The sequence below is a fragment of the Sus scrofa genome, chromosome 3 (assembly GCF_000003025.6).
Source record: "Sus scrofa isolate TJ Tabasco breed Duroc chromosome 3, Sscrofa11.1, whole genome shotgun sequence".
Classification (NCBI taxonomy): Eukaryota; Metazoa; Chordata; class Mammalia; order Artiodactyla; family Suidae; genus Sus; species Sus scrofa.
Genome location: NC_010445.4, coordinates 23,001,683 through 23,029,354, shown reverse-complemented (window position 1 = coordinate 23,029,354; position 27,672 = coordinate 23,001,683). Strand labels below are relative to the sequence as shown.

Sequence of the window (27,672 nt, the reverse complement as noted above, 5' to 3'; positions counted from 1 at the left end):
TTTGCTGCTCTAGTGGCCAGTTCTTTCTGGTGCCTCCCTCCTTGCATTTCTGCCCAAACCTGTTTCCCCAGCTCTGTTTGTGCTGTGAGCTAACCTGATAGGCTTCCTATAAATCTCTCTATTGCTGAAGCGAACCAGTATCAGTTTCCCTTGTTTGCAATCAAGAACATGACTAGCAATGCCTTTTTATTAGCAATTTGTATTTTTGCTGCCGTAATTTACCCGTACACGTCATTTGCCTAATTTTCCTTTGCTATGTTCCTCTTGTGAATATTAGTTAATAAAAATACTTTATATATCAGTTACAATATTCTTTGATCTCTTAGATTTCATTGGTTATTTATTTCCATTTTTCCATATTTACAGTGTTTTATACCAACAAGAAAATTTAAATTATATAGTCAGATTGGTCCATTTTTTCTATAAAGATTTCTGATTTTTTTTTTTTTTTATGTGCTTAGGCACTCCAAGATCATAAGACTACTCATCTGTGTTTTCATGTAGTGCTGTTATGGTTTTTATTTTTTCTTTTTCTTACTTTTGATGTTGGCTCCATCTGGAATTTATTTTTGTGTAAGAAATGAGGTAAGGCTCTTGCCTTTTCCTCCGCCCACATGGCCAGCCATTGTCCCAGCATCATTTATTTTTAAATAATCTAACCTTTTCCCACTGCTTTAAAGCATCACTTTCTAATCACATATTAAATTCCAACTATATTTAGGGCTCTTAAAAAAATTCTCTTCTTAGAGTTCCTTTTGTGGCTTAGCTGCTTAAGGACCCAACGTTGTCTCTGTGAGGACATGGGTTCTAGCCTGGCTCAGTGAGTTAAGGATGTTAACTCACATAGGTTGCAGATGTGGCTCAGACCTGGTGTTGCTGTGGCTATGGCGGAGGCCATAGCTGCGTCTCTGATTCAACCTGTAGCCCAGGAACTTTCATATGCTGCAGGCCATAAAAAGAAAAAAAAAAAAAACTCTTCTGTCTCATTGATATGTCCTTATAGTCCATGATAATATAGATATAGGATATATTGAAATATTTGCTAGGGTAATACCTCCTAGCATTTTACTGGTGGTTCACTTATTCTCTCAGATAAATTTAATTATCTGGGGTAATTAAATTAATTTATATATTTTTTATATTTTTTTTTAATTTTTTTTTTTTGTCTTTTTGCTGTTAAGGGCCATACCCTTGGCATATGGAGGTTCACAGGCTAGGGGCCAATTGGAGCTACAGCTGCCAGCCTACACCACAGCCACAGCAACTCGGGATCCAAGCCGCGTCTTCAACCTACACCACAGCTCACAGCAACACAAGATCCTTAACCCACTGAGCAAGGCCAGGGATCAAACCTGCAACCACATGGTTCCTAGTCAGATTCGTTTCCACTGCGCCATGATGGGAACTCCCTAAAGTGTATCTTTTTAAAGTTAAATAAGGGCTCTCCATGTTCCTCAGAGTCCTATCGTTTCCTTCTATAGGTTGTGTAACAGTACGTTTGCTCCTGTTCATTGCTAATATGAATGGGATATTTTTATGCCATTACGTTTTCTGTTATTTGTCTCTAGGACAAAATTATTTTTGTAACCAACCACCTTGATGTACATTAGGTCTTTGTTGTTGTTGTTGTTTTTAGGGCCCCACGTGCAACACATGGAGGTTCCCAGGCTAGGGGTCGAATCGGAGCTACAGCCGCCAGCCTGGGCCACAGCCACAGTAATGCAGGATCCGAGCCGCATCTGTGACTTAGCCTGCAGCTCAGGGCAACGCCGGATCCTTAACCCACTGAGCCCCACTTGTTGCAGCCAGGGATCAAACCTGTGTCCTCATGAATACTAGTCAGATTCGTTTCCAATGAGCCACAATGGGAACTCCTCCATTAGTTCTTAATCATAATTTTCAGTGGATTCTCTTTGGATTTTTAGGAGTTCATATTAATGCATGAGATGATAACCTGGCCTCTTCCTTTAAAATAATTGTACCGGAGTTCCCGTCGTGGCACAGTGATTAACGAATCCGACAAGGAACCATGAGGTTGCGGGTTCGATCCCTGCCCTTGCTCAGTGGGTTAAGGATCTGGCGTTGCCGTGAGCTGTGGTGTAGGTTGCAGACGCGGCTCGGATCCCTCGTTGCTGTGGCTCTGGCATAGGCCGGTGGCTACAGCTCCGATTCGACCCCTAGCCTGGGAACTTCCATATGCCGCAGGAGCGGCCCAAGAAATAGCAAAAAGATAAAAACAAAATAAAAAAAATAAAACAAAATGAAATAAAATAATTGTACCTCTTATTTTCCTTTCTCTTATCTAATTGCCCTTCTAGAAATCTGTCAAGTAATAGCAATGAGAGTAGGAAAGTCTGCATTGTTCCTGACTTTTACACGTCACCATTAAGAATGAGGCTTGCTTTTGGTTTGCAATATATATTATTTATTGCATTGAAGTGGTATCCATTTATCTCTACTTTGGAAAGGGTTATTATCAGAAATGGATCTTGAATCTTATCAAATGCCTCTCAGCATCAACAGAGATGAGCAGATGCTTTTTTTTTTCTCTCTTTGACCTGTGTAGCCATCACAGGTTCTTATATGCAAACAACATAAATTACTTTGAGCTAACTTAAACAGAAAGGGAGCTTACTGGAGAGATGGATAGCAAGCAGCTCACAGAACTGTCAGAAAAGCTTCAGGAGTTCCTGTCGTACATAGCTCAGTGGTTAATGAACCTGACTGGCATCCATGAGGACGCAGGTTCGATCCCTGGCCTCACTCAGTGGGTTAAGGATCTGGCGTTGCCTTGAGCTATGGTGTAGGTCGCAGATATGGCTCTGATCCCGCATTGCTGTGGCTCTGGCATAGGCCGGTGGCCACAGCTCCAATTGGACCCCTAGCCTGGGAACCTCCATATGCCAAGGGTGTGCCCCTAAAAAGACCGAAAAAATAAATAAATAAAATAAAAAAGAAAAGAAAAGAAAAAAGAAAAGATTCAGCCTTAGACTTGGGAAATCAAGGAAGACAGTAGCGTCAGGACCCTGCACCAGAAAATGCCTTCACCCTCTGCCATGTTGTCACCATCGGCGAAGCTGGACACACTGCAGCCACCAAAGCTGGCACAACCATTGGCCAGTGGTAGCCACACTTTTGGACCCTTGGTTCTGCTATAGAAGAGCTGAATCATCTTGAATAATTTCTGATTGTCCTTGAAATTTTTCTGTCACACCTTCAAAATTCTAAGCCGAAAGTGGAAGCATCTATTTCATTGGGCTAACTTCTAGGTCCAGTTACTAGCTCCTGGGCGGTAGGAAGGAGAGTGTATCTTTCTACAGCTTCTATAGTGGGAGACAGAGTTGCTTCCCATTCATCTTGAGACTTTCTCCAAAAGGATGATTACTCAAAGCTGGGCAGCGAAAAATGACAAATGTCTACTGCAACCTACGGATGAGGTGTATCTTGATAGCATTAAATGTATTGCTTTATCTGCTTGCTACCATTTCACATAGTTTTTTTTTTTTTTTTTTTCTTTTTAGGGCTACACCTGCAGCATCTGGAAGTTGCCAGGCTAGGGGTGGAATCAGAGCTGCAGCTGCCACCTGCACCACAGCCATGACAACACCAGATCTGAGCTCTGTCTTCGATCTACTCCGAAGCTTACGGCAATGCTGGATCCTTAACCCACTGAATAAGGCCTGTGATTAAACAAGGCCAGTGATCCTCAAGGAGACTACGTTGGGTCTTATATGAGTCATAACAGGAACTGCTCACATAGAAATTTAAATCTATTTTTATAAGAAAGCCAGCTTGCTGCAGTCTGTGTGTGCATACTATCTTTGTCAGGTTTAAGCTTTATCAGCTTTTTAAAAAAAATTTTTTTATATAATGATTTTTATTTTTTTCCATTATAGCTGGTTTAAAGTGTTCTGTCAATTTTCTACTGTACAGCATGGTGACCCAGTTATACATACAAGCATACATTCATTTTTGTCGCATTATCATGCTCTGTCATAAGTGACTAGACATAGTTCCCAGGGCTACACAGCAGGATCTCATGGCTCATCCATTGCAAAGGCAATAGTCTGCCTCTATGAACCCCAAGCTCCCCATCCATCCCACTCCTTCCCCCTCCCCCTCGGCAACCACAAGTCTATTCACCAGCTTTTTAAAAACAATTGTCAAATGTCCTTATTTTCCCCGAAGCTCTGGAACAAGTTAATGATGTATGTTCAAAGGTTGTAAGAATTCTCCCATTTACTGTCTGGATCTGATACGCCTGGCAGTTCTTTGAAATAGTTTGCGATGGCCTTCCATTAATACCAGTCTGTCTAAATTTTCTCTCTCCCTTTGAATTAATTTTAGTCATTTTATTTTGCTAGAAAAATCACCCATGTTTCCCAAGTTGCTCGCACAGTCTTACAAAGAATTATTTTAAGATGCCATGTTCTTTTGGCTCAGGACCATGCAGGTGAGTTTAATACAGTCCTCCATTTGTGACTCTGTTAACCCTGCTGTACAGCAATGGCTTCTCCTGTCCTGTCCCCTGTCCTTTCTTCTTGACAAGGATATTCACTAAGGTGATGCATTCACAGCTGATTCGCAGCTGGTGCCGCCCCCAGATCCGAGGGATCCTTTAGCCCTTTTCGGGGCCAGGCCCCCAGCTGGGTGCTTTGCTTTGAGTGGCTGCACCTGTAACTCTCTTCTTTGGGCTCCTGGCACTGCCTCGTCTGTACGCACGGAGAGCTGGACATGTCTCCTGGGGTGGCCCTTAGCCACTGACTCTTGGGTGCAGAAGTATGGAAGCCAGTGCTCTGTCTCCATCATCACAAATTCTGAGGCATCCCTCACATTCGAGAACTCCCTGCAGGATTAGGATGAAAGTAGCTTTTCCAGGAGTTCCTGTTGTGGCTCCGTGGTTAACGAATCCAACAAGGAACCATGAGGTTGCGGGTTCGATCCCTGGCCTTGTTCAGCGGGTTAAGGATCCAGCATTGCCGTGAGCTGTGTGTAGGTCGCAGATGTAGCTCGGATCCCAAGTTGCTGTGGCTGTGGTGTAGTCCGGCAGCTGTAGCTCTGATTTGACCCTGAGCCTGGGAACCTCCATATGCTGGGAGTGCAGCCCTAAAAAGACAAAAGGCTAAATACATACATACATATTCATATATATTATATAAATATATCATAGTTATTATATGGAGATACATGTGTGTATATATATATACACACACACAAGAGAGGGAGAGAGATTTATTACAGGACTTGCCTCAGACAATTGTGGAGGCTGAGAAGTCCTGCAATCTGCTGTCTGGGAGCCAGAGGCCCAGGAAAGCCAGTGGTATCCTTCAGTCTGAGTGCTGAGAATCACAGGGCCAATCATACTCAGTCTGAGTCTGAAGACTCAAGAACTAGGGTGCTGACATCCAAGGGCAGGAGGAGACGCATGGCCCAGCTCCAGAAAAAACATCACTTAACCCTTCCTCCGCCTTTTTGTTCTATTCAAGTCCTCCACGGAGTGGGTGAGGCCCAACTGCACTGGTGAGGGTGGATCTTCTTTTACTTAGTCTACTGATTCCAATGCTAAATCTCCTCCAAAAGCACCGTCGGAGACACACCCAGAAATCGGGTTTTACCAGCTACCTGCATCTCTCTCTCTCTAATTTTTTTTTTTTTTTTTTTTTTTTTGCTGCCTTGAGGCTTATGGAGTTCCTGGGCCAGGCATCAGATCCCAGGTCATGACCTAGGCTGCAGTTGCAGCATTTCCAGATCCCTAAACCACTGGGAACAAACCTTTGTTCCAGTGCTCCTGAGAGGTCACCAAATTCCATTGTGCCACAGAGAAAAACCCTATCTGGACACCTCTTAGCCCTGACAAGTTGACATTTAAAATTAGCCATTCCAACTCATTCATCAAAGTAAAGAATATTTAATTTTTTTTTTTTTTGTCTTTTGTCTTTTGTATTTTTACGGTTGCACCTGCAGCATATGGAGATTCCCAGGCTAGGGGTCGAATTGGAGCTGTAGTCACCGGCCTACACCAGAGCCACAGCAACGCAGGATCTGAGCCCCTTCTGCAACCTATGGCACAGCTTACGGGCAATGCCAGATCCTTAACCTACTGAGTGAGGCCAGGGATCGAACCTCCAACCTCATGGTTCCTAGTTGGATCTGTTTCCGCTGCACCATGACGGGAACTCCAGAATAGTTTAATATAAAGTTTTGTTTTGTTTTTTGGCCACACCTGAGGCAATCAGAAGTTCCCAGGTCAGAGATCAAACCTGTGCCACAGCAGTGACAATCCTGAATCCTTAACCACTAAGCCACCAGGGAAATCCAATATCATATTTAAAAAAACAAACAAACAAACAAACAAAAAAACAAGCTGAGGAGTTCCCGTCGTGGCTCAGTTGGTAACAAATCCAACTAGGAACCAAGAGGTTTTGGGTTCGATCCCTGGCCTTGCTCAGTGGGTTGAGGATCTGGCCTTGCCATGAGCTGTGGTGTAGGTGAAGACGAGGCTCGGATGCCAAGTTGCTGTGGCTCTGGCATAGGCCAGCGGCTACAGCTCTGACTCGACCCCTAGCCTGGGAACCTCCATGTGCTGAGGGAGCAGCCCAAGAAATGGCAAAAAGACAAAAAAATAAAATAAAATATACACGTTAGAGTTATAAATTTCTGTCTGAGCACTGCTTTAGTTGAATCCTCTAGAGTCAGTTTCTTAAACCAATATTAATCAGGGCCTTTAGGTCTCAAGAGCAGAATAAAATCTTAACCAGTTGTGTGCTCTGTTCAACTCCGGGGGACCACCATCAACATTGGAATCTATTTATTTATTTATTTATTTTGTCCAAGCCACGTCTGCAACCTACACCACAGCTCACAGCAACGCTAGATCCTTCACCCACTGAGCAAGGCCAGGGATTGAACCCACAACCTCATGGTTCCTAGTCAGATTCATTAACCACTGAGCCACAATGGGAGCTCCCAAAATCATAATCTAGAGTTTTGTAAAACAAAATTTAAAAGCTGCTTCCTCTTCCCCTTCCTCCTCCTCCTCCCTCCTCTTCTTCTCCTTCTCCTTTTTCTTCTCTTCTTTCATTTTATGGCCACACCCATGGCCTATGGAAATTTCCATGTCAGGGGTTGAATCTGAGCCACAGCTGTAACCTACGCCACAGGTACAGCAATGCTGGATACTTTAAGTCACTGCTGGATACTTTAAGTCACAGGCTGGGGATTGAACCCACACCCCTGCAAGCACCCACGCTACTGCACTCAGATTCTTAACCCACTGAGCCATGGTGAGTTAAGCTTCTCTTAGGTATTTTGAATGTAGTTGGTGGTGGGGGGAGAACAAACCTGATTTAATTAGAGCAGTCCTGAAAGACTTGCTTGAAAGGTGAGTTTGGAGCAAAGATCTGGAGAAGGTGAAACTGAGCTAGGCAAAAATTAGGAAGAAGGGTATTCCAGGAGGAGAGGAGCACAAATACAAATGCTGTTTATATAAATATGCCTGGGGTTTGAGAAACAGCAGTAAGGCCAAAGTGGAGGTGAGTAAATGACAGGCAAATAGTAAGATATGAGGTTAGTTAGTATTAGGTAACTGGTTTAGTGGCATAAAATCATGTAGGTGTCCAGTATAGACTATATGGTAGGCCATAAAGCAGACCTCAATAAATTTAAAAGGATTGACATCGTATATCACATGCTCTTCGACCACAGTTGAGTGAAATTAGAACTCAGTAACAGAAAGAAATATGAGAAATTCACAAATATGTAGAAATTAAACAAGATACTTCTAAGTAACCAATAGTCAAAGAAGAAATCATAAGGCAAATTAGAAAATACTTTGAGATAACTGAAAATGAAAAGACAACATATTGAAATTTACTGGATGTAGCTCAAGCAGTTTTGTTTTGTTTTGTTTTGTTTTTTTCCTTTAAGGCCACACCCATGGCATACAGAGGTTCCCAGGCTAGGGGTCGAATTGGAGCAGTAGCTGCTGGCCTATGCCACAGCCACAGCAACACCAGATCTGAACTACACTCACGGCAACGCCGGATCCTTAACCCACTGAGTGAGGCCAGGGATTGAACCCAAAAACCTCATGGTTCCTAGTTGGATTCATTTCCACTGAGCCACAATGGGAACTCCCCAAGCAGTTCTTAAAGGGAAAGTTATAACCATTAATATCTATACGAAACAAAGATCTCAAACCAATCATCTAACCTTCCACTCTAAGACATTGAAAAAAGAAGAACAAACAAAATCACAGAAGACCATATGGGATTTGGCTTTTGTATCCTGAGATGCTTAATTTTACATGTCAACTTGGTTGGGCTAAGGGATGCCCACAAAGCTGATAAAACATTATTTCTGAGTACTTCTGTGAAGGCTTCCAAGAGATTAGCATTTGAAAGAGTAAAGAAGATCATCCTCTCCAATCATGAGCCATCATCATCTGATCTGTTAGGAGTCCAAAGAGAAGGAGAAGACAGAGGAGGAGCAAATTTTCCCTCTTCTTGAGCTGGGATGTCCATCTTCTCTGCCTTCTTGCTTGAACTCTCATGCTGTAACCAAGTGCTCTTTTCTGCAACCTACTTAGTGCCACGCTTTCACATTTTTGCGCTGTTTCTTGGTGATTTTGCTATGTAAAACTTCAAGTGTAGGGCTAATGTGCTGTCCAGTGTTTCCAAGTACAAGCAGGTTGTGATTGGCTCTTCAGAGAAAATATGTGCATTAGATAAGCTTTGTTCATGTGTGAGTCATAATGCTATTGGCCATGCGTTCAATGCTGATGAACCAATGATACATATTAAATAAGGTATGTTTAAACAGAAACACACTTTTTAAAAATTTATGCATTGATCAGTTGATGACTGTGTTGTGACCAGAGGCTCTCTATTTCTCCTGGGAGCAATGGCTCAGTATTTGCTAACTCCGTGCTTGTGGCTACTTCATAGAATATAACCACTGCACATGCAATTATCAAGAAATGAGCGAACATTTCTAGTTCTATAGGCAATCTGACTGTGACATCTCTCATTTGTCATCTGTGCTGAATGAATAACCTGGTGGGAGAAGGTCACTTTCCCTATTTCATCCTTCTTAAAGGATCCATCTCAAAGCTTCGAGTGGCATTTTATGGGAAAGGAACATATATTAGAGACCTTCCATACGAGGGGAAAGCCCATAACAGTAGCCATGGCTGCTGTCCACGGTGCTGATCATCTAAAGCAAGCTTCCTCAATAGAAGAAGCATCAGAAAAATCATTGCAAAATTCACAGGAATGAATCTAAGGATACTGCCCCTGCTCCCACGTGATCAAAGAGAGTAGTTTTCCAAAACTAGGTTAAATGGCATTCATGAAGAAAAAGTCGACCCCATCTTTGTGGGACAAAGTAATATCCACAAGAACTGAGGCTTCTTGTCATCCTAGAGCCACAGTAATCCTGAAAAGAGCCAAACTGGGGAGCAAGCTCACTTATAACTACTGAGTTCCCATGCATAGCCAATGCTGTGCCATTGAAACCTAAGCCCTAGTATCAGTTTAACCAAACCTCCCAAACAATTTTAGATCTCCTCTAACTCCCCATAAGATTTAAGATCTCCTGTTATTTCTCACAACTGGCTTCCTGGGTCCCTGAACCCTGATCCTCTAAAACCCAGAGTCTCTACAGACTCCACATTACAAAAAGTTTCAAAAGGCAGAAATAGGAGTTCTCCTGTGGCACAGCAGGTTAAGGATCTGGTGTTGTCACTGCAGCAAACTGGGTCACTGCTGTGGCATGGGTTCAGTCCCTGACCCAAGGACTCCTGTGTGCCACGAGTGCAGCCAAAAACAAACAAACAAAAACAAAAAACAAAAAAAAATATGCAGACATAAATTTTAGATAAAGTGGTACCTCCTAAAAGCAAGAGAAGACAATATTTCACTGAGATAACTTATCAATTGCAAGTGCCAAAGAAGGCAAAATTGGGGAAATTATGGAAGACAAGTTGTTTCGCAACTCAGAATTTACTTTGATTTTGCTTTGGGGAAACACCCCCTCTCTCACTCTCAGACCATGTATTTTGCATCAAGATGATTTGAAATCTAAGCATATGATCCTAACCTAAGCCAATCCGTGCATTCATTATTTTAATCACAGCATTCAGTTAGAGATTGAGACATGCTTCAAGCAAGGTAATAAAGCTTAATTAGGATCATTCAGAACTAACCTTACAATCTATGCTGGAGCCACCAGTCCTTCTGGACTCAGTTATATACATGTAGGGGCTGGAGATAAAGCAATCTTATGATTGCAGTGGACAGAGAATGGCATGAACACTGAGAAAGTAGAACCAGGACTTAACAGCAGAGAAAAAAGGTCCTGGTGACATCGTTTGAATCCAGGTTTAGGCTAGGCTGAAACCAAACCCCTCAGTACAAGAAATAATTTTTTCCATGTTTAAACCTAAACTAGCTCAGAGTTGCTTGTTTCTGATACTTGCAAAATACAGAGTTCTACTTGGATAACAAGTAAGTCCCAGAAGCAGAATATTTTAGGTGATGTATGATAAAATGTAGAATTGAGGAGTTCCTGTCATGGCGCAGTGGAAACAAATCTGACTAGGAACCATGAGGTTGCAGGTTTGATCCCTGGCCTCGCTCAGTGGGTTAAGGATCTGGCATTGCTGTGGCTGTGGCATAGGCCAGTGGCTACAGCTCTGATTAGACCCCTAGCCTAGGAACTTCTATATGCCGTGGGTGCTGCCCTCAAAAGACCAAAAAAAAAAAGAAAAAAAAAAGTGTAGACTTGACAAAGGCCAAGTAATTTGGATAAAGGGCAGTGAAAACCCTTCTGACCTAGCTAGGAAGTTGGCCAGACTTTTCATCTGTTCACAAAAATGCTGGCTGAATTCCCTTTAAGGGAAGGTTTTCATCAGCTGTCTTGGGAAGCATGCTCTTCTGGAACCAATGGCCAAAGAGAAAAATGCTACAATTGGTGCTGAAAGTGGGGTTCCTACCAGAATCACAGGGCCACAGGATAGAGGAAGATCATTTTCCAAAGGAAACTGTTGGCTCTGTTGCCAGTAGAAAGTGGAATGGACGCCTCGTAGGCAGGAGAAACAGATTCCAGATTCCATCAAGCACTCTCCTGTGACAGTTCTTTTTTTTTAGGGCCATACCCATGGCACATGGAAGTTCCCAGGCTAGGGGTTGAATCAGAGCTATTGCTGCTGGCCTACACAGCAACTCTGGATCCAAGCTGCATCTGCGACCTATACCACAGGTTGCTCATGGCAACACTGGATCCTCAACCCACTGGGCAAGGCCAGGGATCGAACCTGCCTCCTCATGGATACTAGCTGGATTCATTTCCACTGCACCGCAACAGGAACTGCTGTTGTCTTTGTTGTGTTTTCTATAAGGCCACATCATCATAGGTAATCTTGAGCCTTAGAGAATCTGATTAATAAAAGAATGTTTCTGGAGTTCCCTGGTGGGTTAAGGATCCAGTGTTGTCACTGCTGTGGCTCAGGCCGCAGCTGTGGTGCAGCTATGGTGTAGGTTTCAGTCTCTGACCTCAGGAAATTCCACATGCCATGAGTGCAGCCAAAAAATAATAATAATAATAACAGGATGCTTCTTGCACTAGAAAATGATACTAACTTTTGTCAGAAGCACTTGTGTCCCTTGGAGGAAAAACGTGTCCCAGAAAATGAATGTAACCAAATTTGCATTTCTCTAATAGTACAACAATTAATGCTATTGCCCCAAGGTAAGTCTATATGAAGAAATAGTATCCAGGTCATTGGGAACCAAGGTCTGATTAAGAACTAAGAATGACAGATTTCACTGCATATTTAGCATCCTTACATTTTTTGTAATTATTTCTTCATTCGTCCATCTAGCCAACTATTTCGTGAGCTCTTTTGTGTATAAGCATCTGGTCTTCTTATTTTGGTAAATCTGAGGCCTCGCACTTGAATATAATAAAATCAGATTTAGAATACATCAAAAATGAATAAATAATATTTTCAATACCAGACACTCTAAGGAATGTTTATAATTGTAAAACATTATTATTATTATTATGGTCTTTTTGCCTTTTCTAGAGCCACTCCCACGCCATATGGAGGTTCCCAGGCTAGGGGTCTCATCAGAACTGTAGCTGCTGGCCTACACCAGAGCCACAGCAACGCGGGATCTGAGCCTCGTCTGCAACCTACACCACAGCTCACGGCAACACGGGATCCTTAACCCACTGAGCGAGGCCAAGGATCGAACCCTCAACCTCATGGTTCTTAGTCGGATTTGTTAACCACTGAGCCATGACAGGAACTCCAGTAAAACTTATTAAATATAATTAAATAATAATTGATAGCCAAAAAAAAATCAAAAGAAATAAGAACGATCTTCTCTCGTGCTACCACCTCTCGTGAATCTAGCAAGTTGTGGAAGAGGGTCCTCCCTGGTGTCATCAGGCATGGAAAAATGTTCTCCGGAAAGTTTGCAGATCCTGCATCTGGGATTGGGTATGGAATACACTTACTTTGGAGTTCCCGTCGTGGCTCAGTGGAAACGAATCTGACTAGCATCCATGAGGATGCAGGTTCAATCCCTGGCCTTGCTCAGTGGGTTAAGGATCTGGCATTGCTGTGGCTGTGGCTGTGGCCAGCAGCTACAGCTCCAATTTGACCCCTAGCCTGGGAACCTCCCTATGCCACAGGTGCAGCCCTAAAAAGACCAAAAAAAAAAAAAAAGTGAAATACATTTACTTTAAGGAGTAGAAGATGGTCCACCCCATACAAGCAGATTGCTGATTAGGACTCTTGATTTCCAGTGAGAGGAACTGAACTCACAGTAGCAAACCTACTGGGTCACATGACTGAAAAAACCCAGGAGGTAGACCCAGCTTTAAGCCTGCATCCAGAGACTCACATTTTCTCATCAGGGCTGGACCCTTCTCCATTTCTATGCCTATGGTCCAATGATGACAGAGATGTTTCAGAGATAACATCACTCTGTACCAAAGATATTTTTGACAGCTCTGATCGACCATGCCTTATGCAAGCACCTTGACAGGCTTGCTGCCCCATGGCCTTGGAAGTGAGGGGTGTTTCTCCATCTCAGCTCTTCCAAGGACTTTTGTCATGCTTCATGTGGGACCTGGAAGGATGAGGGCTGGTCCCACTCACAGTGATTTTCATGCAGCTTTGTGGATAAGTGTATAGGCTTTGTATTCTACAGAGTGGACTTGGATGCAAAGCTAGGCTCTCCCGCATACTTACCAATGGTAAACATAAGCTTTCTGCGTCTCAGCCTCCTCATCTGTAAAACTGGGGTAAGAATAACTCAGTAACCAGAGGCAAGGATGGCACAGTGGAAAAACGAACGTCAGAAGTGAATTTGTGGAAGAAAACAGATGCAAAAGAGCACACACTGTGTGACCCCCTGTATGTGAAGTTTAAGAACCAAGAGAGTGAATCTATTGGGGAGTTCCCGTTGTGGCTCAGTGGGAATGAATCTGAGGCAGGTTCCATCTCTGGCCTCGCTCAGTGGGTTAAGGATCCGGCGTTGCCGTGAGCTGTGGTATAGGTCGCAGACATGGCTCAGATCTGGCATGGCTGTGGTTGTGGCCTGGACCAGTGGCTACAGCTCCAACTCAACTAGCCTGGGAACCTCCATGTGCCATGGTTATGGCCCTAAAAGGACAAAAGACCAAAAAAAAAAAAAAAAAAAAAAAGAATATTGTTGCATTGGCAATGGTGATTACCTATTTGGGAAATGAGTTAAAAAGGGGCTGAGGGAACTTTCTGGAGCAATGATCCACATGTTGATTAGGCGGATGGGTACAGAGTGTGTACATTTACCAAAACTCATGGAACCCTAAAATCTGTGCATTTCACTGTACATAAATTTTAATTGGATTTTAAAAAATAAGCCAATCCTGCCTAAATTCACTATATCCTACAGTAACATAGAAGTGATTTTAAGCCTTATCCTTGGAGTTCCCGTCATGGTTCAGTGGTTAATGAATCCGACTAGGAACCATGAGGTTGCGGGTTTGATCCCTGGCCTTGCTCAGTGGGTGAAGGATCCAGCGTTGCCCTGAGCTGTGGTGTGGATCGCAGACGCAGCTTGGATCCCAAGTTGCTGTGGCTCTGGCGTAAGCCAGAGGCTATAGCTCCAATTCGACCCCTAGCCTGGGAACCTCCATATGCTGCAGGCGCGGCTCTAGAAAAAGGCAAAAAGACACACACACACACACACACACACACACACACACACACACACACACACAAAGTCTTATCCTTGACTTCAGCTAGCTAGATATCTTGCAAAAACAGTCTTACTTTTATGGCACAGGTGATAAAAACATTTACATACGCATACACACATATAAATATATGTATTTATATATATACATATAAAACAAAAAAACTTAAAGAAGTAAAATTCACTTCAAACCTACCCCAAGAGATAATAACCTCTTTTTAAACCTTTGGATATACAGTCTACTACTCTATGTATTGTTTTGCATCCTACCATTTTCTCTTAACTGTTCGTTTTTTGTGTCAATTAAACTGGGTAAGTACATTGACAGAAGAAAATACACTAGTAGGACTTTAACCCCCAGGAAATAATCAGAGCTATACATGAAGCTATCTTACAGAAAATTTATATTAGTGAAAAATTAGAGGCAATCTTAATATATATTAATAGATCGATTAAATAAGTTAGGTCCATTTAGTTATTGGCAAGGAAAGCTACACTCAGTATATCGTGAGGTGAAACGTCTGGTTTTATTTTACACTGAGACTCTAACTGTAGTGTATTGTCATTCAAACAAAGTTAAAGAACAGTGTGTATATCATTATATGCATATATCATTATATCATTATATGTACATATCATTATAATAACCCCCAAGCTTATTTTGTGGGGGTTGCAGATTATGGAAAGGCTTCCATTTCTCTCTCTCTCTTTTAAATTTAGGGGCATATGGAAGTTCCCAGGCTAGAGGTATGCTGGCCTACACCACAGCAGCAGCAATGTCAGATCCAGCTGTGTCTTGAGACCTACACCGCAGCTCACTGCAGTGCGGGATCGTTCACCCACCAAAGGAGGCCAGGGGTTGAACCCACATGCTCCTGGATTCTAGCCTGGTTCGTTTCCACTGAGCCACAACAGGAACTCCCTCCATTTTTCTCTTTATCTTTGAATTCTTTACTAGAAGTATGCATTGTTAGGAAAAAAAAAAAAAGTTGAGATTTTAAAAGAGGGTTTTCTTCAAATTGCCCTCTCGAAATTCTGAACCTGTTTCCACTCACCTAGGAAAGTAATGCTTGCTACTCATGTTGTGGTCCTTGGACAAGCATCAAAGGCATCACCAGAGAAATCCAAATTCCCAAGCCCCACCCCACTCACCCCTAGTGAATTAGGATCTGTATTTGAATGCGATTAGCAAGTGAAAGTCTGAGACGCTCCGAGCGGGACTGACCAGCTTCTCCTCTCTGCTCCTGTTCCTTCCCTACTCAGGGGGAACTGTGACAGAGGTGTCCCTCTGGTCCCTCCCAGGAGCAATTTTCTGAGCTCATTTCTTGTAAGATGTTAGCGTGAGTTCCTATAAAAAGGCGGCTAAGGGACTAAAGGATGAGTGCCCTCCCCCCCTGGTGGGCACTGAAGAAGCCCCAGGCTCCTGCCAGGTCAGGAAGAAGTCAAGGACTGGAGGCGGGGTGGGATCGCTCTGGGCACAAGACCCAGCTGGAAGGCAGGGTGGGAGGTGGCCTCAGGGCGGCAGCAGCCACTGCGCGTTGCCACCTGAAAACCCAGCGCCGGACCGGCTGAGACGCAAAGCGGCCTCTGGCTGGCAGGGGGCGCTGCCGAATCGTGGCTGGCTCGGGGCTGCCACGCGTCCTCCGCCGCAGGGGGAAAGACACCTGGGCAGGTGGGGGCGGGGCCTGAGGGGGCAGGACTCCAGGGGCGGGGCCCAACTCACAAGAGCCTTGGCCGCTGGGGCTGCGGGATGCTCGCGCTGTACCAGCAGCAGAACGGCGCGGACGCGGATCGCTCGCCCGCCAGCGGTGGACCCTTCGGAACTGAGTGAGGTGAGCCCAGCCGGGTCGGGTGGCACCAGGTCTGGGGATTCAGGCACCGGAACGGCCGCGGAGCTCTTGGGCTTCCCAGACGCTGTGGTCGGCGGCCGGGCGGGCCTCAGCCCGGGGCTGCCTTCCAGTACCTGGGATGCTGGGACGCTTTCCTAAGTCCATCCGCTCGCGATCTCTGCCGTCTGCCCCATTCCGTGGCCCGGGACGCAGGGCCGGGGCAAGAGGAGTGTCTGAGTTACTTAGAAAGCAGGTTCGGAGGCCGGCGCCGCACCCCGCCTCGCCTCTCCGCCCAGCACCTGCTCAGTCCCCTCCTGGCCTTGGTGAGACGCGTGAACCTGATCGCGATCGCTCCTTTTCCTCCCTGGAATGTCTTCTCTGGGGTGACTGTAGTTGCGGAAAAAGCAAACACTTGAAGCGAGTCGGTTGGGTTCCCTCCAGCGCCTTCAGCCGGGGCTGCCCTGAGGCAGATGTGGCTTCTGCCGCAGCGCTGCACCCGGTCTGTCGCTCTGCGCGGGGAGGGCAGGAGCTGCAGAGTCGCCCAGGAGCTCGAGACGGCGGCTGGTGTTCCCTCACTTGAAGTTTGGGGGGGGGGTTGAGGTCAGGAATGGGCGAGAGGGGTGCAGTAGAGAATCGTGAGGGACCCCAGCGTTCCAGAGTTTTCCTTTTAATCCTTCCCGTATGGCCTTAGGCAAGTTGCCTAAATTCTGGGCCTCAGTTTTCTCTTCTGTGAAATGGGGATAGTACCAGTACTTCGTATAATGACGGTGAGGTTAAATCAGGTGCTGTGTGAAAAGAGCTGAGTAGGAAGCCTGGGTAGCTTAAGGGATCAATAAGCAATAGCTGCTACTATTTGTTGTTCTTGCTGTTGTCATTATTATTATTGCCATTATCGTTACTATTATTTGAGGAGAAATTTGTAGTTAAAGGCATGGACTCCTGGCTTCACATGCCACCTCGGCCACTTTCTAGGGTGACCTTGGGCAAGCTACTTAACCGCTCAAGGTCTCAGGTTCATTTGTATAATGGAGGAAATTATAGGGCCTATCTCAAAAGGTTGTAGTGGAAATTAAATAAGTTAATACCTGTAAAATGCTTAGAAGAGTGAGTGCTGAGTGACAGCTACTAATTCACAAAGGCATCACATTTACTGGAGCAGCATAACCTAAAAGTAGTTACAGCCTGGCTTTGCTTAGACATTGAAATATTATTTGTGTGAACATGTCTATGTTTCGTGAAGCACCAGATAGGTTCCGCCTTCATTCACCTGTGATTTCACTGACCCTGGTGGCTGATCCATGGGGGTCAAGGTCAGTCCTGGGGAAGGGGCTGATGAGGCACAGGGACCCCAGGAGCTGTCTTCAGTGAGAACATGGAAGGTTTGATGACAGAAGCTTCCAGAATCATGGTTTCTTTTGAACATTCACAGGGAACAAAATCTTCCCTGGGTTCAGTTTTATTTGATAGGAAATTGCACCCAGACCTATTTCTAAAACAAACTCCTGCTAATTTTTTGCTTTGGGATTGTAGTGAGAGAATTGGAGATGGGGCAATCTTTTAAATGATAGAGCACAATAAATGTCATTGCTTTTGTCTATAAGAGATTCATAGCATAATTTTGAGGGTCAGAGATCCCAGCAAGCTCAGATACATCTGCAGAGGGTTACAGTGGTCTGGCTGCCTCTGGGTGTCTCATCTGCCCCCACAGCATTCTACATCCTTGCCCTCCTAAACCTGAAACCCACCAGCACCTTGAACTTGACAGTCTCCCAGCTTTGCCCCCAGCTCCTGATTTTGAACAATATCCCATGGGCTCAGGGTGGAGAAAAAGTAACTCCTCAAGCCCAGAATCCTGCCTAAAGAACGTGATGGGGCAACCTCAAGTCTTTGTCCCAGCATCCATCCCCCCCCCCGGGGAATGTGGGACCACCCTATATATTCTACTCCAGATTAGGGTGTAGCCTAATTTGCCTCTGTCACCTAGGGTAGGCATAGGAGGCAGAGTTCCCGTATCCCCCACTCTGAAAGAGTGTTGAGAAGTGGTCACATCACCTACTCAGAGTTTGGAAATTAAGTCTCTCAGGATCCCATCTTTTCCCACCTCCCTTTGGTCCCAGGGATGCTTAATTAACTGTCTTGGGGAGTTGGCAGCACCCAGTGCAATACCAGACCCCTCGTGGTGATAAAGGCTGCATGGTTCCAGACCAGTGCCTCCACTTCCTAGCTGTCTAATTTTGCACAAGTTACTCCACCTCTCTGAGCTCATTTTCCTCCTCTGTAACATGGAGATGATAATAGTATGACTACCTTCTGGGGTTATTGAAACAGGAACTGAAATATATATATAGAGAGATTATATATATTTGGAGGGAGCTATGCATTATATATGAAGAGAAAGACTGCATATATTTATGAGTCTAATGAGACTATATATGATTTTAGTTCATTTCTTTTTTTTGTCTTTTCTTGGGGTTTTTAGTTCATTTCTTAAAAGATCAGGAGTTCAGTTTCAGGAGTTCCCGTTGTGGCTCAGTGGTTAACGAATCTGATTAGGAACCATGAGGTTTCAGATTCCATCCCTGGCCTTGCTCAGTGGGTTAAGGATTCGGCGTTGCCGTGAGCTGTGGTGTAGGTCGCAGATGAGGCTCGGATCTGACGTTGCTGTGGCTGTGGTGTAGGCCGGGAGCTGCAGCTCCGATTGGACCCCTAGCCTGGGACCCTCCATATGCCGTGGGTACAGCCCTAGAAAAGACCAAAAAAAAATAAAAAATCATTGTTTCACATTGTAAAGTTTCTATGATACAGATGCGTCATGTATATTGATGAATGTGGTAATTTGCTTTCCAGCACTCTTCCCCAGATAAAGCTGTTATTAAATCAAAAAGAGTATTCTCCAAATTAGTGGGTATCTTAGAATCAAGGAAATATGGCACAGTGCCTGGCAAATATTCATCGGCCAGTATTTCCAGGCTATTATTATTAGGTGCTCTAGAAACACTAAGGGCTTGGAGCTCCCATTGTGGCTCAGCGGAAACAAATCTGACTAGCATCCATGAGAATGCAGGCTCGATCCCTGGCTCCACACAGTGGGTTGAGGATCCAGCCTTGCCATGAGCTGTGGCGTAGGTTGCAGATGTCGCTTGGATCTGGCGTGGCTGTGCCTGTGGTGTAGGCCAGCAGCTACAGCTCCAATTCAACTCCTAGCCTGGGAACCTCCATATGCTGCAGGGATGGCCCTAAAAAGCCAAAAAAAAAAAAAAAGAAAAGAAAAGAAAAGAAGAGAAAAAGAAAGAAAAGAAACACTAAGGACTTGACTGGAAACAATAAGTAAAACAGAAATGAAACAGAAACACTCTATGTGCAACAAAGCAGCTGAGAAAAGGCTGGGAAGGCTGGGCTGGGAAGGGACTGAACATGATCTAGGGTGGCTGCTCGGAAATTCTCTTGGCAGATTTTATCTGTTAGAACTGATTTGCATGGTGCTTGCTCTGTGCCAGACGCCGAGCTAGGCACCAGGGGGCAGGACGAGATAGGAATGCTGCCCTTGAGGAGGGCAGGCTCCTGGAGGAGGTAAAAGCAGACCCAGGCAGCGATACTCTCATCGCAGTGGAGCTGATTTGAGGCATGTGGAGGCTGGTAAGGATGGGGTTGCTTAGCGACTCCTGCTCCAAGCACCTGGGGGGGGAAGGTCCTTCTAGCCCGTCCAGTGGTTCACAGGTTAAGCCTCACCCGGTGTCGCCTGGGGGCCACAAGAGAAGGAGGCAGCTCTCTTTGGCAGCTGCGGTGGCCCAAAGCAAATATCCTGGAGCCAGGGCCAAAACCTCAGAAAGCAAACTGTCCAGCCCACAGAGAGAAGGAGGAAGGCACCCTCTGAGGGCACGGGGGCTGATGTTTCCCAGCGCCCCGCTTCTGGGCTGTGCCGGCTCACCTGCGTTTCTTCTCTGCCCTTCCAGCCTACCTGCCCCGTCACGTACACTCCCCGCCATGGCTCCTGGAGAGAAGATCAAAGCCAAAATCAAGAAGAATCTGCCCGTGACGGGACCCCAGGCGCCCACTATCAAGGAGCTGATGCAGTGGTACTGTCTCAACACCAACACGCACGGCTGCCGGCGCATCGTGGTGTCGCGTGGTCGGCTCCGGCGCCTGCTCTGGATTCTGTTCACCCTGACAGCCGTGGCCCTCATTTTCTGGCAGTGTGCCCTCCTCATCTTATCCTTCTACACGGTCTCCGTCTCCATCAAGGTCCACTTCCAGAAGCTAGATTTTCCCGCCGTCACCATCTGCAACATCAATCCTTACAAGTAAGAGGCAGGAGCGGGGATGTGGGGGGGGGGGGCCGTGCCCCCTCCAGGTGCTGCTATCCCTCCGGAAGGTGGCATTCTCCTCCATGACACATGCTTTTTATTTTTATTTTATTTTATTTGTCTTTTTGCCTTTTCTAGAGCCGCTCCCGCAGCATATGGAGGTTCCAAGGCTAGCGGTCTCATCGGAGCTGTAGCCTCTGGCCTACGCATCAGCCATAGCAACGCGGGATCCGAGCCGCGTCTGCGACCTACACCACAGCTCAAGGCAACACCGGATCCTGAACCCACTGAGCGAGGCCAGGGATGGAACCCACAACCTCATGGTTCCTCGACGGATTCGTTAACCACTACGCCACGACAGGAACTCCCGACACATGCTGTTTAGAAATGTGAACTCGGCAGCGCCCGTCATGGTTCAGTGGTAACGAAACACAGCTAGGATCCATGAAGATGCAGGTTCAGTCCCTAGCCTCACTCAGTGGGTTAAGGATCCTGAGTTGCTGTGGCTGTGGGCTAGGCCAGCGGCTGCCGCTCTGATTGGACCTCTAGCCTGGGAACTTCCATGTGGCACAGGTACGACCCTAAAAAGACAAAGAAAAAGAAATTTGCATTTGTTGCCAACGTTGATAAACTACCCTCTCCCAGGCGTTAAATCTGTACCAAGTTTTCAGTCCATTGGAAGAGGATGGGCCAGCACAGGGAAAACAGGAGAGGGAGGCTGTTAAGGATCACTTTTGCTTGGAGGTTGAGCCTGGAATGAACGAGCCCAGCCCCTGGACACACACGCACGCACGCATGCGCGCATACACACAAGAGCGCATGCGCACAGCTCAGCCATTTTCCCTGAGCGGTGCAAGTTTACACCCTCACTCTCCCCTGAATGTGAGCCGGAAGCTGACTCAGACATGACACCTAGGTGACTTCTGGAAGCATCGCGGCTGCCCCAAACCTTCATTTGAGTTAACCCAGCCCCATTAGTGGAGATCACGAGGCTCTGGGCGGGATCAGCCCTTGGCGCTGCCCACGGGCTGCTGCAGGACCTGTTCTAAACGGGTCACTGCAGTCCTCAGGATTATTGAAAACTGATCTGTGAGGCAGGTGAGCATCTGGCAGAATTTGTCAGAGTGGGGGTGGGGGTGGGGGTGAGGAGAGCAGGAGAGGAAGTCTATCGAAGGGAATTGACTGGCCCAGGCGTCAGGGACTTGATGGCAAATTTCAAGAGCAAAATTGGGTCTAAGCTCATCCTCCACCTCAAAGTCTTTCCTTCCTTCCTTCCCTCCTCCCTTTTTTCTTTCCTTCTTTCTTTCTTTCTTTCTTTCTTTCTTTCTTTCTTTTTTTTTTTTTTTAGGGCTACACCTGTGGCATATGGAGGTTCTCAGGCTAGGGGTCTAATCGGGGCTACAGCTGCTGGTCCAGGATCCGAGCTGCGTCTGTGACCCACACCACAGCTCACAGCAACTCCAGATCCTTAACCCACTGAGCGAGGCCAGGGATCGAACCTGCAACCTCATGGTTCCTAGTCGGATTCATTTCCGCTGTACCACGATGGGAACTCCATCTTTTTTTTTTTCTTTTCTTTCCCCTCCTTCCTTCCTTTCCTTCTTTCTCTCTCTGATTCTTTCTTTCTCCCTCCCTCCCTTCTCCTACCCTCCACCCCCACCCCTACCCCCACCTTTCTTCCTTCCATCAATTGTTTGTCCCATCATCTTTTTTACTCAGCAGCTGCAAATGGTCCTTCACTGTGCTAGGTTCTGGGGCATGGAAGTGAATGACCCACACAGTCCTTGTCCTAGTGCAGCTGATGCTGTCGTAGAGGAATGAAATATTAACATATATAGTTACACTAATGACATTAAGAATAGTGACCATTTAACTACATGCACACAGAGAGATAGAATAAACTCACTGACTCTTGCCAATAACCCCATTTTACAGATGGGAAAAGGGAGGCACAGAAAGGTTATGGTTTGTCCAAGATCACACATCCAAGAATGAGAATGGGGAGCTGGAACTCGGGTAGTTTGACTAGAATTTCTATGCTCAGTCGCCATGCTGTGTGACCTATGCTCTGAGCAAGGGGGGGAGAGAGTTAGAAGAGGTTTTTGTTTGTTTGTTTTTTTCCAGGGCCACTCCTGTGGCATATGGAGGTTCTAGGGCTAGGGGTTGAATCAGAGCCGTAGCTGCTGGCCTATGCCACAGCCGCAGGATCTGAGCCGCATCTGTGACCCACAACAACAGCTCACGGCAACACTGGATCCTTAACCCACTAAGCGAGGCCAGGGATCAAACCTGCATCCTCATGGATGTTCGTCAGGTTCATTAACTGCTGAGTTACAAAGGGAACTCCCGAGAATGGAAAGAGTCAAGAGGGAGGCCAGGACCATCTGGTAGGGTGAGAATTAAAAGACGGTGAAAAAGATGCAGTCAACTCGTGGCTCCTTCTTCTGTGTTCTTGGCGGTTGTCGAGGGAACACCTATACCTCTTCCCGCCCAGCACCAATTGGAGGAGAGTTTGCGGGCTGGGGCAGGGGCACTGGGCAGAGACATAGCCTGTGCCACCCCACCCCCCCGCCCCCTGGGGAGACTCCCAGTTAGCAGTTACTTACTTGCCTTCCCTGTGGCTGGTTTATGGGAGGCAGCTGACAGTCACCACTCCAGAAATGCTGGTTGGGGCCAACTCATCAACACACCCCGAGAACAAGCAGACAGTGGTGGCAAAGGTGAAGCTGCAGGAAGTCACACAAGGGTCACAGGGATCCTGTCCCCATTTACTTGAGCCAGTGGTCACACTGGATGGGGCAAATCGTAAAAGACTTTGTCTTTTGGGCCAAGGGGGCTGGGGCAGTGGGCACAGGTGGACACGCTTTGATGCAGTGTGGCACAAACAAGTGCCAGCCTTCTGGCAGAGGGGTTTCCCCATCCCTGACCCCCCATCCCGACCCCTTCCCACCTTGGCAGGTATAGTGCTGTGCGGGACCTTCTAGCAGAGCTGGAGCAAGAGACCAGAGGGGCCTTGAAGACCCTGTATGGCTTTTCAGAGATCACGTCGAGGAAACGCCGAGAGGCTGAGTCCCAGAATTCAGCCTGGGAGGGCACAGGGTCCAAATTCCTCAACCTGATCCCCCTGCTGGTCTTCAATCAAGGTGAGACGGGCAAGGCCAGGGATTTCCTCACCGGACGGAAGCGGAAAGTCAGCGGGAGCATCATTCACAAGGCCTCAGACGTCATGCATGTCCACGATTCCAAGGAGGTGGTGGGATTCCAGCTGGTGAGCTGCACATCCTCCAGGCTTTGGGGCACGGGGTCGGCTGGAGATAGTGTGTCAGGAAGGTCACTCCTTTGCTGTTAGCTCTGTGATCACAGGAAGACACGCACTCAGTTAGGGTGAATTGGCTGCAAACAACGGAAACTTGACCCAGACAATCTTTTTTTTTTGCTTTTTTTTTTTTTAGGGCCACACCTGCAGCATATGGAGGTTCCCAGGCTAGGGGTCGAATCAGAGCTATAGCTGCTGGCCTACACCACAGCCACAGCCACAGCAGGATCCAAGCCACATCTGTGACCTACACCACAGCTCATGGCAACACTGGATCCTTAACCCACTGAGCGAGGCCAGGGATCAAATCCACATCCTCATGGATCCAGTCAGGTTCATTAACCGCTGAGCCATGAAGGGAACTCCCAACCCAGGCAAGCTTAAGCAGATAATAATGTCTTAGAAGGTGACCAGTAGCTCTTGGAGGCCTCTCAAAGGACAGAAATTAGGGAAGATCCAGGGATCCTGACGGCAATAGATGGTGGAAAGTCATTTCAAATACCGCTCCTGGATTGAAGAAGCTTCAACTATTTTCAGTCTTTTTGTTAATACAGCCATAAAGATGGGTTCAAGCCCCATGTGGGGAACTATCGGATTGGCCAAGTTTGGGTCACCTGGTGGCTCACGGAGAGTGGCGTATCTTGATGGACAGTCTCATCCCACTCTATCCAAAGGGGGAAAGGAAATTCTACCAAAGCAAAGTTGGTGTGCAGAAAGGAAGAAAGAAAGGAAGGAAGAAAATAGATAAAGAGCAGAAAGACCCAGTATTCCCAGGAGTATGTGCCTTTGTGTGGTGCTATAGCTGGATTTCTCATCTCTCCTCCTTGGTCCCATTTAATGCACTCTGAAGAAGCAGCCATTCACCAAAAATGAATTTCCTTGCCTTCCTGGCCAAACTCCATCATCATCCTCCTCTCCATGCCCCAGCCACCTCCGTGGGATGAGCGCTACCTGTTATAGTCTTGGTTGCTGATTCTAAGACCTCATGGCTCCAGTCACAAATCCTAGAGGGAAAAAAGTGGCCCTTTCTCTAAATCTTTGAGCCGTTTCAAAGTCTTTCTTTCCCCTAAGGTTCTCCTTGCTAACAAAATCAATCTTTTTTTTTTTTTTTTTTTTTTTTTTTTTTTTGTCTTTTCGTCTTTTTGCCATTTCTTGGGCCGCTCCCGCAGCATATGGAGTTTCCCAGGCTAGGAGTCTAATTGGAGCTGTAGCCGCCTGCCTACACCACAGCCACAGCAACGCCGGATCCGAGCTGCATCTGCAACCTACACCACAGCTCATGGCAATGCCGGATCGTTGACCCACTGAGCAAGGGCAGGGATCGAACCCGCAACCTCATGGTTCCTAGTCGGATTCGTTAACCACTGCACCACGATGGGAACTCCACAAAAATCAATCTTTGATATCCATCTTTCAGGAAAGTTTTAAAGCCCTGTGTGATGAGACCCTCTGGAATATACTACCATTTCCCTATAAAACTCATTATTATTTATTTTAAATGCTGGTCCTCCCAATGCTGGTTCTTCACGAGGTGGAGAAGGATGGTATTTTGATGAAATAATGGATAAGGGATGCCTTGCCCAAGAGAAGTCATGGCAGAGTCGGGCTCAAATCTAGATTTCTGCAGGGTTGATCCAACAGGAAATGGTGATGGTTGTGGGGGAACTCAGGAGCCATGATCCGCCAAAGCCTGGATGTCTGGGGAACCCGAAGAAGCTCGTTTTGCTTCTTGTCTGGTAGGGAGTCATGACAGTGAGGCTCTGGGTCATTCCTCACTCAGCCGCTTCTTGGTCCTCGAGGCTGGAGGATGATGCGTCCCAGGCCTCAGAAGTGAGAAAAAGCTCCAGGTATCCCTCCTGTCCCCCCGAGTATGTGATCCAGGGTCTCAGATCCTTGTCCTTACAGTCTTCCTGAAGGCCACTGGTAGGGCTGATGGCTTCATCCTGGTGTCTCCTCCCATTTGCAGTGTGCAAATGACACATCCAACTGTGCGGTCTACACCTTCAGCTCGGGGGTCAATGCCATCCAGGAGTGGTACAAGCTGCACTACATGAACATCATGGCCCAGGTGCCTCTGGAAAAGAAAATCAACATGAGCTACTCTGCCGAGGAGCTGCTAGTTACCTGCTTCTTTGATGGGGTGTCCTGCGATGCCAGGTCAGTAGTGGAAGGCTGTTCTCTCAGCTCCAAGGAGCTGGGCCCCTTGCATGCACCTGCAGCTCTGCTAGAGGACATGGGAGCGACTCTGCCTTTTGGAAAATGTCTTACACGGGCACTGGACTCTAGAGTCAGTGGGGAAGGTGGAGGTGAATTCAGGGGAATATCCTGAAACATTAAATTACTCATAAAACCAGAGTAGTGGATGGTATACATATAACTTTGTGTATTACTATCGTGCATACCAATGATTGAGAACAGAGGAAGGGAAGAAAGAAGGAAGGAAAAAAAGGGAGGGCGGAAGGCAGGAAGGAAAGAGGAAGGGAGGGAGAGAGGGACAAAGGGTCTGTGTACAAACGTATGAACTTTCAGGTCTTTCCACCTTTAAGATAACACTCAGATTCCTGGTGCTGGCTGGGCAGTCATGGGACATTCTAAAGTGTTCCTGCTCATCTGAAGGGCTTTCTTCATTCCTTTGGAATACTAAGGCTTGTGGAGTTCCCATTGTGGCTCAGCAGAAGTGAATTTGACTAGGATCCATGAGGACGCCGGTTCAATCCCTGGCCTCGCTGAGTGGGTTAAGGATCTGGCATTGCCATGAGCTGTGGTGTAGGTCACAGAAGCGGCTTGGATCCTGAGTTGCTGTGGCTGTGGTGTAGGCCAACAGCTGCAGCTCTGATTTGACCTCTAGCTTGGGAACTTCCCCGTGCAGTAGGTGTGGCCCTACAAGCAAAAAATTAAAAATTAAAACAATAAAATACTAAGCCTTTCTATAAGTTAGTTGATATATTGATCCTTGCGAACACTGAATGATTAGAATCATGTGTACCTGAAAGGTGGATTTTAAAGTCAGTATAAGGACACGTATGCTGTGATTCCTTGTCTGGGGATCACTTACCAGGAACTGTAAATGGAAAAATGTCAAGTGATGGTGGAGCAATTCAAGAGTAGAGGAATTTGAGGCAGATTTATGGCTACAAGGCGCGCCAATAAATATCAGGACGGAGAAGGAGGCGAGAGGATCAAAAGAGGGGACAGCAGGAGAGCGTAGTTCCCCATCAACATGTGTTAACTGGGTGGGGGGCTTCGGTCATTCATCAGAGGCAAGATGGGTGAAGCAAGTCCTGTTTATCATCCGTGGTCCACAGAAGAGAGACGGTCCATCAGCACTGCCCATCCAGACTTCAGCTCAAGTGCATGACGGGAGATTCCCGCTCAGGTGCATGACGGGAGATTCCTGCTCAGGTGCATGACGGGAGATTCCCGCTCAGGTGCATGACGGGACATTTCTCCACAGCCTTTTCTGACTGGTATCCTTCCGCCCTAGGAACTTCACGCTTTTCCACCACCCAATGTATGGGAATTGCTACACGTTCAACAATAGAGAAAATGAGACCACTCTCAGCACCTCCATGGGGGGCAGTGAATATGGTAAGGCTCCCAGGCTAGGGGATGCTTTGGACAAAGCAAATGGAACCTCCTTGGGGGCAAGGGTTTCACTTGGGGAAACGACTCTATTTTAAGCTTGTAGCTGGAGTGAGTAAGACTGGGCAGGCCCCCTTCCAGATGGACTTAAATCCGGACACGCCGAACAGGAGATTAAGGGAGGCAAACACACCTTTATCTTGGTTAAGCTGACAGAGTCTAGAGGCCAAACCCAGCTCTGCCACTCACTGCAAGTTACTGCCCTTCGTCTATGAAGTGGGAATAATGGTATAGAAGGTAATTGAGAAGACCTAATTAAAATATGGAAAGCACTGGAGTTCCCGTCGTGGCTCAGTGGTTAACAAACCCGACTAGTATTCATGAGGATGCAG

At 46.5% G+C, this 27,672-nt stretch overlaps 1 protein-coding gene across 1 annotated transcript in view; it reads left to right on the top strand.

Moving 5' to 3' along the window:
• Window positions 15,971-27,672, top strand: part of SCNN1G (sodium channel epithelial 1 gamma subunit) — a 35,445-nt gene continuing 23,743 nt past the window's right edge. Inside the window, exons 1-5 of the mRNA XM_003124543.4 lie at window positions 15,971-16,081; window positions 20,032-20,379; window positions 23,341-23,650; window positions 25,665-25,855; window positions 27,183-27,286. Of these exons, the coding sequence (XP_003124591.1) occupies window positions 20,063-20,379; window positions 23,341-23,650; window positions 25,665-25,855; window positions 27,183-27,286 (922 nt within the window). The 5' untranslated portion in view covers window positions 15,971-16,081; window positions 20,032-20,062. The remainder of the gene's footprint in view (window positions 16,082-20,031; window positions 20,380-23,340; window positions 23,651-25,664; window positions 25,856-27,182; window positions 27,287-27,672) is intronic.